Source organism: Notothenia coriiceps, unplaced genomic scaffold, assembly GCF_000735185.1.
Source record: "Notothenia coriiceps isolate Sejong01 unplaced genomic scaffold, NC01 NC01_scaffold00010734, whole genome shotgun sequence".
NCBI lineage: Eukaryota > Metazoa > Chordata > Actinopteri > Perciformes > Nototheniidae > Notothenia > Notothenia coriiceps.
Genome location: NW_011343435.1, coordinates 41,477 through 55,414, shown reverse-complemented (window position 1 = coordinate 55,414; position 13,938 = coordinate 41,477). Strand labels below are relative to the sequence as shown.

At 41.1% G+C, this 13,938-nt stretch overlaps 2 protein-coding genes across 2 annotated transcripts; one reads left to right on the top strand and one right to left on the bottom strand.

Moving 5' to 3' along the window:
• The first annotated feature begins 4,128 nt into the window (after positions 1-4,128).
• Positions 4,129-11,437, top strand: LOC104946180 (integral membrane protein 2A). The gene is made up of 6 exons (XM_010771960.1): positions 4,129-4,343; positions 4,746-4,883; positions 7,340-7,519; positions 8,393-8,503; positions 9,387-9,531; positions 10,127-11,437. The coding sequence occupies exons 1-6, from the start codon at positions 4,272-4,274 to the stop codon at positions 10,219-10,221; spliced, it is 741 nt and encodes a 246-aa protein (XP_010770262.1). The 5' UTR covers positions 4,129-4,271; the 3' UTR covers positions 10,222-11,437.
• Positions 11,438-12,762: 1,325 nt separating this feature from the next.
• Positions 12,763-13,933, bottom strand: gpr174 (G protein-coupled receptor 174; the record flags this gene model as incomplete). Its single annotated transcript, XM_010771968.1, has 1 exon — positions 12,763-13,933. A coding segment is annotated over one exon (711 nt), but the record flags the coding sequence as incomplete, so codon positions are not given.
• Between the last annotated feature and the right edge of the window lie 5 nt (positions 13,934-13,938).

Sequence of the window (13,938 nt, the reverse complement as noted above, 5' to 3'; positions counted from 1 at the left end):
TTTGTATGACCTCTTGCATTCATTCCCACATATGTTATACATGTGAGCTCATGCATACACATACATGTGATTATGTGAATGAGAGGGAGCACATATGCAGTTGTGTGCATGGTAAATGTTCATTTAGGCATGCAGGCTGTGTGTGTGTGTGTGTGTGTGTGTGTGTGTGTGTGTGTGTGTGTGTGTGTGTGTGTGTGTGTGTGTGTGAGTATAGAGAGAGAGAGAGAGAGAGAGAGAGAGAGAGAAAGAGAGAGAGAAAGAGAGAGAGTGTGTGTGTGCTCTCTATCAACACAAAGTCAACATGGCCGAACATGTAACTCTCTGGAGCAGTCTCATGATGATGAGGTAATTGCCCCAGAGTTTAACCTTCAGTAACATAACAGACATGCTTCCATTTCCATCCTTCCATTCTTCTCTGTACGCTTTCATCGCTTTTCATCTTTTGCAATTCTTCCACTTTCCCCTTTCTACCTGTGCCAGTTGCTTACCTTGAGTTGTCCTTCATTACATACATCTGTGACCCACCATTTTTCTTTCTTTTAGTCATACCTTTTGTCCTCTCCTTCACTCCTGTGCTTTAATAATCCTTTCATACCAATGTCTTATTTTTCTTTTGGCATTTCACATGCCCTCTTTAAACTTCAAACAGACAGACAGACAGGGTAACATTAGGTCACAAGTTAGGTTAAAAACAGCCATTCCTCTTGAATAAAGTCATAGAAAACGTAATAACTCTCCATGTTAGATCATCTATTTTGTCATCATCAATGACTGGCTCAACAACAATAGTAAATACTGTTCAAATCTATTGTGTTTGTAAAAAGAAGTGGAATAGAGTTTAGGTAGGCTATATTGTTGTTAACCTGCCTTTAATAAGTTCTAAATTATCCTGGCGATATAACTAGTTTTTGTATAAGTTGAGATTCACATAACTCTATATTAAAAAAGGTTGCACTGATTAACAGCGGTATGTACTGTAACAGCTAACTGTAACCCACTGAAAAAGCTAATGTTAGCTTGCTGATCATTGACCCTTATAGAGTAAGGAGTAAAAAGAGACAAGCTAATATGAAATATTGTCAATATATCTTAACCAACTCTTGATCATATTAAGTGAAATAATAACGTAAGATGCAAATATTTTACAACATACTCAAAATTGCTTAAAGTTTGCCAGTAGGCCCATAACACTAGCTAAACCAATTTCTTTAGGTGTTTAATATATTTCTTAAGTGTCATTTTTTGTGGACAGTTCAAATGTATCATAGCATATCATTATATTGGCCTACTAATGCCTAATGAAGTTGGGTATAGCTAAGAATACATTTCATTGGTGTTAGTGATGCAATGCACACTTGCTAGCTAAAAGGGAGCTAAAAACTAGCTTGCTAGTAGTGAGGAGAAGCTGCCTATGAATGGAACTTGTGAGCTTATGGTTACTAGATGTAAACTTGTGAAAGCAATATGCTTGTTGCTCGAGTGGTAAGATTTTGAGAACAAACTTTTCAGAAAATGTCAACTTCTGATATTGTAAATACCAGAAAAGTCTCATATTTGTTCTCGTGAATGTATCCAACTCCATTAGAAAGCAGCATTAGTGCTTTACACACAGACTCATGAATAGCCGTTACAACCCAATCCTGATCTTTATTGTGACATTGCCTGACCAGAGCTCCTTCAGCATGAAATTATTACATTTCCCTGAGGTGAGCCGAGCAGAGGAGATGAAGACAGGCAGACAGGCTCTCAGTGCTACGGGAGAGCGAAGGTAGCTTTAGAAACTGATACTCACAGGAAATACTCATTTGTCACCCTTGTCTCTAAGCCATATGTGATTGCCAAAAGTGTGTGTGTAGCGGGGCAAGGATCATGGGAGTGTGATGCACGCTGATTTTTTGGAGGGTGGAATCTGAAAGGTGCTTTGAAGCAGCACCACTGCTCTCCGCCACATGTACACTATACCCATGAGATGTGCTCCTCTGGCTCCCTCCTAACTTTCTCCAAATCTCTCTCTCTCTTTCTTTCTCTATCTCTCCCCTCTCTGACCACTAAATGTTCTCCCACTCAAGACACATGGTGATTATGGTGGGTCCACATGAAGACCTGTCAGTGACGTTATGAAGTACTGAGCAGTGTCTAACTTTTTGGTTCCACGCAACTCTGTGGCCAGCTGTTACCATAGCAGTTTCTGGAGCTCTGTGTGTGTGTGTGTGTGTGTGTGTGTGTGTGTGTGTGTGTGTGTGTGTGTGTGTGTGTGTGTGTGTGTGCCTGTACCATATAGTTGGGAGCAGTGAAAGGGACAGAGTCATTTGTCACTTGCGGCTATACATGTCTGGTTTTGAAATTGATGACAAATCTAGGAGGTGTGTCTCTGTGTGTGTGTTCATATTTGTTGGCTTGAGCGCGGGTGATGTCATGCATAAGAGCTTCTTTTTCTCACACTTCATGAAGCCTGCAGGCTTCCCCAATTTGCTGACAATGCAGGCAAGAAGGAGTGTGTGTTTGTGTCTGCATATGCATGTGTGTATTTGTATTGCTTTCTTTGGAAGTTCTCTGCAGACCGAAGGGAAACATTCAAACTCCATCATGCACGCCTGCCATCCAACATTATCACGCCCGCTGCCTCTGTGTGCATGTGCACAAAAACACGGGTGTCCATTTGTGTATGTTTTGCTCTTTTCAGTCTGAGAGGCACATAAATTCTAGCTAGCAGGCCTGCTATAGAGTTTGAGACGTAAACTGGACGGACGGCTAGTTTAATCTGCCGTTAATCAGCTCCCCGGAAAACTCACTCAAGCATCAGACACTGCAGATTGCTCTGCCTCTCCCTGTAACTTTGTGCTTTTCCCAGTCATCACTCTACTTTCCCCCAGAATCACTCCATGACACCCCCCACCTGCCTCCACGCTTTACCCCTAAGTGCGGTTGCCTCCTGGCTCTCTCCTCTTCCTCTTTTTGTGTGTGATGCTGAGAAGCTCTCAGGATTAAATCTAAGTCCTTTGTTTATCATCTCAGCTATTACTGTTAATGCTGGCTCTCCCTCTCTCTTGCTGCGCACGTGTGTGTGTGTGTGTGTGTGCGCATGCGTGCGTGTGTGTCCACGCATGCATGTGTGGGCAAACTCTCAGATCAAACACAGCGTAAGATGACCCCATAAACAAGCCTTCAGGACCACTTAGGGTTTTCAGGGAGAGTCAGTTTCTGTGCACGGAGGGGGAGTTAGGTACAGAAATCAGCTGCTCTGTTTATGTACCTTTCAGTGGTGATTACCGGTCCAATCTGTCTGTTAAACAGAGGAAATATCATAGCCTTGCAGTGTGCGAGTGTGCTTATGTGTGTGTTTGTGAGATGCACGGGGCACAGTTGCAGTGCAGAGAGGGCTGGAGAGATGCCACCGAGTTGCGTGGAATTAGAGAGCTGGTGCAGCAGTAAGTGTTTATTTACTCGTACATACAACTTAAACCAAGTCAGGAGAGTGTAAGCAGAGGAAGCAGGGGACCACCACAGACCAGAGGATTGAGGATATGTGTCAGACATACAGTACAGCCTTGGAACAGGCCTGTGTTTCCACACAGCGCAGTGAAGGCGGCGTACTGTGTGTCATTGATGGGGCAATCGCACTGGCAGGTAGTGCCCGGCCTGTAGGAGGGAATATATTTACAGTCAGTTTACAGAGTGGAATATTTACAGAGATGAATGGTCTACTATATAAACTCAAAATATAATTTTCATTACTGTGCATTAGAATTTAGTGTTTGTGTCATGTGCTGTACATAATAAAGTAAAGAGAGACAGGCTTAACCAAAAGTGTAAATAGTTCATGTCTTGTGGTATTAGGTTTGGTCAAATCTGTATAGGAAACAGATTTTTCCTGATTGGGAGCATTAGTGTGACACAAAAATAAGGGTTGCTTCCATGGCGGCAAAGCTACACAAAGGAACTCTCAAGAGGGGATGCTGGAGGCAATAAATGAAGCCATAAATGGTTTCAGTGGTCACTGTCAAACCAGCAATAAAGGTCGTCTAAATTACCTCAAGCTGTTTATATATGTCATTTATCTTACATTTTATGCAGTGTTTCTAGCTTCCGCTCTGGATGTCCTAATCCCCTCCAGCCACCGGAAGCTGTAAATAAAGCCGTGCTTGCAAAGTGCGTCACAGTGCGGAGCTGCCGAGAGTAAACGAGTCTGTCTGCAGTCTGGTCAAACCGACACTCTCCTTTCTCCTATTTATACAAGAAACCCGAGCTGACGGTTCCTCTCCACCAGCAGTATGGTGAAGATAGCTTTTAACTCAGCTCTGGCGCAGAAGGCGCTGGGCAAAGAGGTACCCGCCGCTGAGAAGGTGAGCTAACGGGATTCAGAGCGATGCAGCCCGGTGTCCGTCATTAGCCTGGTAGTAGCAGGCCTGCACAGACCGCCGGCACTCTACTGTAAACGTGGACTCCTTCTATGTGCCTTTTTAATGCATATTCTGTAGCGTTTTGTTAACATTGCAGTGTGTTCGGCTTAATGATTGGCGTGCTATACTGCACCTGATACAGCAGCACAACATGGGACCGCCCATCTTCTGAACATCAACACAGCTGTTCTGCACAGGCCAAACATTCACGGGATTAGAGATTGCTGATTCAAAGCTGTATGTGTTGAATGTTGATATTAAATGCATGTAATGTTATGGGTTTACAGTGGATTTGCTGACGGCATTGCGTGTGTGTGTGTGTGTGTGTGTGTGTGTGTGTGTTAGGATCCTGAGCTGGCCTCTGCTCCGGCGGGCATCGAGGGCTCTACAGGTCGCTGCCTGCTCACCCTGCTGGGCATCGCCTTTATCCTCAGCGGCCTCATCGTGGGGGGAGCATGTCTCTATCGATATTTCACCCCAAAGGTAAACGTGTGTGTTTTGTTCATATTCATTTGACCAAGGGGGGTTAGTATTGGAGTTTTCTAAGTATTGTTGTTCTGAAACTCACACTGGGGCAGTCCACCTGACATGGGTAGGCCTAGAGATGCCACAGGGTCTGTCATGTGATCCATATATTACAGTTTATGTAAGAGACACAGAGAATGTGAAGTTGCACACACTGTTCAAATTAGCTCCTTTGACACTACAGCATTTCTCAAAATGTTTAATCTGCATTTCAATTCGCAATCAATGTTTGCACACATTTTTACATTAAAATCCAGGAGGCAACAGTTTACTATGTGGGGCAGCTGTGTCAGTTAGAAGGGCCCATTAGGGGGCATTGTTTTGGTGTTTTTATTTTTCATAGACAAGGGCTTTGAGTTATTTTGTGTACATTTATTTTTGCAATTAACAAGAGAAACTAAAAGGCAGCTATCCTCATCCTGCCTATTTATTCCTGTTACAGGCAGCAATTTTATCTTTGTAAAACATTTGTATTAAAGTCGCATATTTCTCAATCGCAAATTGAGAAATGCTAGACCAATTTTAGTAACAAGATTGTTTAAATGTTAAAACTTAACATGAATACATGTTAAATTAAAGATATTTTATGTATGCCTAATTGCAATCAGTTTATAAAACTTTTTAAAATATATTATAGACTCTTTATTCTGCCGTCATGCCATCTTTTGCCAAACCACTTCTATTAGCCCACAGCGGACTGGAGTAGATCTCAAATAACCTTATGCTCTGAATCCAGATTCAATTTTGAACTGCGTATTATTTTTTTAAATGAATCATGAATCCAGGAGTAGACTTAGAATCACAAGATACCAAAAGATTCACTTCCACATCGGCAAGCTCTACCTGCTCTATCCCTCAGGTTATATTGAAACAATGCACATTTTTAAGTGTGGTTCTACTGAAATTGTTGTCCTCATTCTCAATAGTATTTAATTTGCTTTTATTTCAGTTGGGTAAGAGTTATTGAGGCTGTTTCATTGCTGATCAACACTCTTGCCTTGGCGGGAAACTAAAATGCTGACTGTTGCTCTCTTCCGTCTTCAGAGAAAGTGCAGACTTAATCTTTTTAAGTATTGCTGCGTTGTTTGTTACGAGTTCTTGCATTCAATATCTGTGCCCCTAAGGTTTTCTTAGGCGAATAAAGCAAAGCCTAAAATGGCTCGTTTAACCATTAATACAATGCATTAACACTTCATATGAAATTCAACTTTGTTTAGGAGCTTTATTCCACTCACACATTACATTAGTTAACCTTATTCTTACCCTAATTCTTTTATTTGTTTGTATCTAATCACATTAGTACATGAATGTGCTTGTCAAACTGTCTTAACAGCTACACTGTAGTTGTTGGCAATGAACACCATAAGCCTTATGCTCCTCTGACAGTGCAACACAAAATGTACTTAAGACATTAAAGAAATAAGGAAGTAAAATGTTGTGATTAAAGAAAATAGTGCAAAATAGACCACCACAAAATCACAGTACATGTGTTAACAAGAAAATAGTGCAAGTAAGAATGGTGCAAGTCAAATGCATGAATATAGACTTGGATACAAAAAAAATGCAAGATTATATACCATACAGTAGAATAAATACTGTAGTGATGAATACATATCACACATATGATTATACAAATTGTACTGACAATAAAACATCAGTCTACAACATTGAAAAAAACCCTGCAAAATGTACAATATTGAAAGGGAGAGTACTGGCTGCCCTCTAGTGGTCTTTTAATGCAGCTTTTAGCTTAGTGAGAACCTTTCACCAAATCCTGAAGCTTCTATGCAGAAACGAGGAAATGGTGCCACTGCAAACCATACTGCTGCAGTATGTTATTTGTTTATTAAGACTAGTGCTGTTTGTTCGCAGAGCCGACAGGTAGTGAGGTCATATCGGCTGCTTCAGTGTTAGACCAGTTGACGCACTTGTGGTCGCAGAGACCCACCTCGCCACGTGTTAAACACAACAACGTACTTCAGTGGCACGAGTTGTTGTGGTTCCTGTTTAACAATGTCTTAATGTTCTGAACGTCACACCTCACTGAAATATTCGCAATGCAGCTGAAGAAAGCAGAGATACAAAATTAAGCCAATTCAGCATTAATATATTATTAATATTTATACACCTTTGTATATATTGTAATATAAAGATCATATGTTGTAGATGAATGTGCACATATTATATTCCATTCCATTTTATTTAAACTTTTGAAGTTCTTGTGTTTTTTATAAATCTTTATACATTTTAATTTGTATCTTTTTACTGCTCATTCTTGCTTTAACTTCTTATGTTAAAGGGGACCTATCATGCAAAATGCACTTTTGTACGTCAAGTATTCTGAGACCACCACAAAATCACAGTACATGTGTTAACAAGGAAGTCATCTGATATTGTGTGTTTGTGTTCTCCAGAGGATGTACCACGGCGCCATGCAGTTCAGTGACGTGTCCTCCGGGGGGGAGAGCCAGCCCTACTACCTGCCGCGGGTGGAGGAGGAGGTGGAGATCTCTGACAGCATGGCCGTCATCAGCGTGCCCCCTCCCCGCTTCAGAGCCGGGGACCCCGCCTACATCCTCCATGACTTCAACAGGGTATCTGAACATCTCCACCATTTTTTTGCTGAACGAAATATTGCCCGTTGTGTTTACATAGGAGTTTATAGCCAATATAAAGCCTGAACAAAATAGCAGAAGGTTTTCCTTTCCATTACAAGATTTGGCATCGTTCAGACATGGCACATTTTTTAAAAACAGACCCCAAGAGACCATTTTATTTATTGTTTTGGTTGTGTGGTTACGCTTTATTTATGATTTAGGGTATTTTAATACATTCCAATTCCAGTGCCTATATTCTTCTTAAGAATTAAAAGTTCATTGCTCTTTAAAAGGGCGTAATTGAATTTTAATGCTATTAAACAAACATTTTATTAGTGGTATTAGATGGTCTTAAAAGGACAATACAATTACTTCTGGGAGAATCTACGTGGCTTTCTCCATCAAAATCAAAACATTGTCTCTGAAACACATTTGAGCTGCATACATTGAAATAGAAGTTTCTTTGCTTTCAAATTCTGAGAAAAAAGGCCTTCAAAGTTTGAAGTTCATTTTTCTAAAAAATATAAGTTAAAGTTTGTATGAGAAGAATGATCGCTGATCCCTGATCTTGTTATCTTGCCTTTATCAGCTTTAAGAATGTGATTATCATCTGAATATGGTGGTAAGAGTATTGTATTCTAAAAGCCAAGACTTTGTTTGTTTAAAATCAACCAAAACCCCAAAACGACCATGATACAAGTTTTAAACATAAATCCATGAATGAGCCGTTGCGACATCTGACTGATTTAGTTAGAGCGAGTCACATATCGTCCAACAAAGTCGTAATTGTGACCGGCCTGCACACAGTACTGTACATACTGTTAATGTACTTTAAACTCTTTCCTGATTTCTTCATATGTGTGTGAGCAGAAGCTGACGGCATACCTGGACCTGACTCTGAGGACGTGCTTTGTGATCCCTCTGAACACCTCGGTGGTGCTCCCCCCTCAGGACCTCATCGACCTGTTCTCCCAGCTGATGGTGAGTCATGATCAGCACGGCACCATCTCAGGTCAAGTCATCTCATCTCACGCAGCCGGCTGTAGAGAAACGTAGCTTCATGATGGAGGAGAAACCACACCGGCACAGCGCTCTCACTCAGGCATAAGCCCTAATATTAAGCACTTGATATTACCTGGTGAAATCCAGGGGGTTTATAGTTATTCCATATATTGTCTGTGCTTTAATCCTCTGCAAATCTGTCATGTGTGTTATTTGTTGAGTAAAAAAAATCCAGCCTACATCATCTTCCACTATCCCCCGACATTCAGTGTTAGCAGCTCTGCATGAGTCATCTCCATCAGAATGTATTACTTTCATAATGAAACTCTTTCACTCTCCTTAAATATGTGATATGTGACCAAGTAAAAGATGAAAAGCTAAGCTTGCCATCCCTAGAGCCATGAGGTTGACATTTTGACTATAGATAGTTAGGTTTTGGTATCATTATTTAATAAAAAATAAAACGACCTGGGTTTTTATATGACAAGTCTCAACAATATATGAACATGAACATCATCAGGTTGATGCAACAGCATTTTAGTTTGTGCGGGAGTTGAGCAATATCAGAAGTTTGAGAGATGTGGGACTGTATGTGGGCACAAAAAGTGTAGCTAGTCAAAAAAAAGTCATAGTCACTGAGTTCTCCACCAGGACATGTTGTACAGCGTGGGTGGTGGTGCCATCAGCGAATATCATTATCAAATGTGGAAGTGTTTCAACAAATACAGAAGTTTGGTGATGAATCATTAATCAGACAAAGGCTGTCCCTCACACTTGGCTTGTTCACTGTGCTGCTTTTCTTTGATGAAAACTAATAAAAGTGCTTTTGAAGATGTGTCCTAAACCCTTCTTTTTGTCCCAGTCCGGCTCTTACCGCAGCTACTTGGTGCACGAGGACTTGGTGGTGACGGAGCGCATCGATGACATTAAGCCTCTGGGCTTCTACATCCGCCGGCTGTGTGAGGGGAAGGACACGTACAGAATGCAGCGCCGCTCCAGCCTGCCAGGTCTGGATGGACTGCACATCTAAAACTGATATTTTGTCTCGTTTAATAAGCTTCAATAATATTAAAAGTACCATAAGGTGTTTCCTTTAAGTTGAAATAATCCTAAACTAGTTGATATACTTGGGAAATTGTGGAAAATAAATTTTATTCAACAAAATGCTGTTAAAATTAAGCTGTCGCTTTGTTTGGGGAACAAGGCTACAATTCTGACACTGCTGCTTGTGCCCAGAAGGGACATTTTAGAAGCAGTTTTAAACATATTTGTCCTTGAGCGTCATAGAGGACTTTTGTCTTAGCAGTTGTCAACTTGCTTTTAATAGCTGACATCTATATCAAACCAAATAACACAACCACACTTCATCTTATTCAAGTTGAGCTAACAGACGTTTTGTTTTCAGTTCCACTTTGCTAAGTATCATTTCCTCCACGTTAAACCACATAAAGCTGAATTTAACTCAACTATTTTTAGTACCTGTCCATACTGAGGACCACTTTAGAAGGGCTGTAAATAAGTGTTAAGATTTTCAGCTATTGATTTTATTTAGTGTCAGTTTTGCCATTTTAATAATTAGTCGTAATGTTTTTGTCTTGTCAGGTGGAGGCATCCAGAAGCGTTCCGCAGACGAATGCTTCACCATCCACCACTTTGAGAACAAATTTGTGACGGAGACCAGGATCTGCAAGGCTTGATGGGAAAACACGAAGCAAGCGAGCAAAAGAGATATAGAGATATAGAGAGAGAGTGGGAGGAAGTAGGCGACGGAGGGAACAGCTTTCAGCAGAAAGTTACTTTTGTAAAATACTCAGTTTTTTCCTCCCCTTGCTTTATCCCCTGTGATAAGTGAATCTAATTTACAGCGTTATACAGCCTGACCCCCCTCCTCTGCTGTTTCCCCCTCTTGCTAAAGTACTCACTAGTTGGTCTTGTACTAATAACCAGCGTTACCCTGCTCTTTAAAGATATACTAAGTTTAATTTGTTATGTTAGTTTCTGTTGCTGTAACTTCCTTTTTAATTATCTAGTCGTCGTTAATGTGTTGCAACATCCACCCACCTCCGGATGAGAGTTGTTAGTCTTACTACTGAATATCCTTGTGATACTGAGAAGTTATTCATAACAGTCATGTCTGTGTGTCAGCCTACTGTTCCCGCTTTGAATGGGGTTATTAGAGCAGACAAGATCTACTATATGTTATAGTGTGATATAGCACAAGTCACCCAGGAAATGTATGGTACAGTACAGCTGCAGTACGCATGTAACATGGTCGTCTGTCTGGTCCCAGAGACGCTTGAGCCCCGAGCTCTCAGGCACCTTTGTAGATATTTCCCAGAGTGCCCTGCTGCTCCAAGGGGCCACTGCTGTCCTGCTGTGTGAAGATTTTATGTAATTTACGGTTTCATACCTGACAGGGCAGTCAGTGACTTTGTGTTTGTGTAGAGACTTCATTTGTGACAAAAAAAACTTGAAGGATTGTTGACAAGCTAAAGAAGTGAATGAGCTATATGGAAATTTGACCAAATTGAAGAAGTATTCTTTATGTCCATTTTTTTAATTCTTATTTATGAATCCTATGTAGCTTTACAGGTTGCTACAAGTTTCGGAAAACTCCATATGTTTAAAACTGTCACAGGAACAATATGTTTGTAAAAATTGTCATTGATTTTGAAAGCCCTTAAGCTCGAAGGTATTAAAAAAAATGGCCTTTTGCCAAATTACTTCAAGAGATTTTCAATTGTTTGCAGTCAATGCCTGCACAGAAAGACAATCAGACAGGAAATGTGTGTGTAAAAACGTGTTTTCTGTCTAACAGTGCTAGAAAAATAGATACAAAAATAATGTTGTGTGCAGCTACTGAAATTAATTAACTTTGTTGCTGAATAAAGTTGCATTTCTTTACCTATTGAATATTCTGTCTCTTCACTTATTATTCAATTTCCAGGACTACCACCCTTCCACTGCGAGCTGTAAGCTTATCCTACGATACAAACAACTGGAACATTTAGCTGGTTTAAGGGTTTGCCTGTATTCTGTATTTCCTGTTGCTTTTTAGAGATGTTGGCACTGATGACATGTTCATCATTCATAACAGGAACGGCTCACTCTTCACCAAGATGGTACACATTTTGAAAGAACAGACATCTTTTATTAAAATAGAAATAGAAAAATAGTTGGCCTTTTTTAAACTGAATCCCTTATTTTTCAATAATGGATTACTCTGCAGAACTCCTGGCCCGGGCCCACCTCGAAATGGAACGCAAATCCACGTAATCACACAATTGTGAATAAATAACATTTACATGCCACTATATAATGTTGCAGAAAGTGTTGTTTGTGTCGCTTATCGATAATAAGTGAAAGATCCTACTGAGCATAATTATGTACAGTTTTAAGTACATCACGTTAATGACAAGCTCCACCAATAAAACTACGGAAAACATGTACAATCCGTTAAAACTGTAACCAAGAGAGTTAGGTCATGTATTTAAAAGCAGCAAATAACGTCTAAGGTACCAACCTTGCGAAGGTTAGCAAGCTACGTTAATGTCGTTAGCAAACGAAGCACACCAGTCAAATATACCAAACCCTTAATGTATCCATTTAAAGTGGACCTATCATGCTATATTTGAAGAATATATTGTAGGGCCTATACAAAACATGCCTGTGAAGTTTTTTTTTCAAAATACCAAACAGATCAACCATTGCAGCCATGCCTCATACTGCTCAAACCCCTCTTTTGCAGCCCTGTTAGAGAAACGCGGATCCTGGGTCCTTAGCTTGAAAAAAAAAGAAGAGGAGGCGGAGCTAATGCCTGATCAGAATTCTACTGGAGATAAAGTTAAATTCGGTTGTGATAAAACGCCATCCTGTTTAAACCACGTCAAGGATTATTTCCGAAATAGTATGGAGCTCAAATGCTTTTTCTCTTTTTTTTTTATCACAAGGTGAGTACTTTTTTTATTTCCTGCTTTTTAAACACATGTGCTCTTCAGTACAGGTTAGCTCTGAGTGTTAGCGAGGCTTGCTAATGTAAACAAAGATGAGATTACGTCCAAAACACGTCAGGCTTTGTTTCTGATAGCAACTTTCTGTGATCCGCCGACGTCACAGTGGATGGACACGTCACAGCGGATGGAAATATGTATCCGCTCGTTGTACACCCGTTTTTAAAAGATTTGGGTACGGAGGAAAAGAGAGAGGGTTTTATTTTCTGACACTGCGTGAGTCCCCCGACGCACCGGGGAAACATATTTATGTATAAAAGACATCACAAAGTGCATTTTGCATGATAGGTCCTCTTTAAGCTAATGTTGACATTGCTAACAACATAAACATGGCTAGCTAACGTTAGCAAACTTATAGGGTTAGTTCATAATCATTTGCTGCTTAACTTACACTTAGTCTTACAGTTGGTTGTATAGTAGGTTATGTTATTTGTGTTTTTTTCGCAGGTCATGTGCTAATTCCAACTAACTAACTCAGGCAATCGTAACCTGATGATTGTCCTCTTGCACAAATGTCTTCCTTCTTTATGCTAGGGCCCCGTAAGAGTCCGTTGACGGAGGTGAGCCCAGTCTCATGTTATGCAGCTAGACCCTGCACTTACCAGTTTTCATGCTAACTATCTATCCTTAGATTTAGGAGTGTATATTTATCTCAGGTACTTCATCAATAAGAGAGTTCTAAGAGTTTCTAGTTCTCTGTATTCTCTCCCCCAGTCATACAGGACAGGCGCCTGCTGAAAGTCTCTGGTATCTCCGGCTTGCTCAGTCGCCTCCAGAATTCATCAGTTGTGAAATAGTACATGAGTGGGTCCAGGCTACAGTTCAGGCTGGCTAGGCAGAGGGTGACGGGGTGACATCGCAGAATCAAGTCCCTTAAGGCGCAGCTGTTCAGGGCATCAGCTTTAACCAAGAAGTCCAGGGGCATGGTGACATGGTAAGGAGCAAAGCACACTAGGAAGACCAGAGCACAGCTAAGCACCATCCGTAACGCCCTCCTCTTCTCCCCCCGGTCAGGAATTGCCCACGCCGTGGAGTCCCGAAGACTGCCAGCAGTAAGAAAGGTGCAGCCTAACACTAGGATAAGAGGAACGATGAAGCCCATTAGCTCTGCGAGGATGAGGAGCACCCAGGCGGCTGGAACACTGACCGTCCTCATTGGCAGCTCTGAGAAACACAAGTCTGAGAGACTTGAATTAACGTCTGTTTCATTGTTGGGGTTCCTCAGGAGAGGAAAGGGCAGGCAGCACAGGCAGACTAACAGCCAGCCAACGGCACATATTACCAAATCTCCTCTTTGCTTGGACGAGTTGAACCTCAGCGGACGCATGATGAGCTGACAGCGACGCACGCTGACACACACCAGGAAGAAGATGGAGGCGTACATGTTGACGTACTTGAGATAGA

Excerpts from the sequence above, each read along its gene's own strand:
- LOC104946180 (XM_010771960.1), top strand. The coding sequence starts at position 4,272 with ATGGTGAAGATAGCTTTTAACTCAGCTCTGGCGCAGAAGGCGCTGGGC. Across the intron at positions 4,344-4,745 it reads AGGTACCCGCCGCTGAGAAG|GATCCTGAGCTGGCCTCTGC; the intron begins GTGAGCTAACGG and ends TGTGTGTGTTAG. Across the intron at positions 8,504-9,386 it reads ACCTGTTCTCCCAGCTGATG|TCCGGCTCTTACCGCAGCTA; the intron begins GTGAGTCATGAT and ends TTTTTGTCCCAG.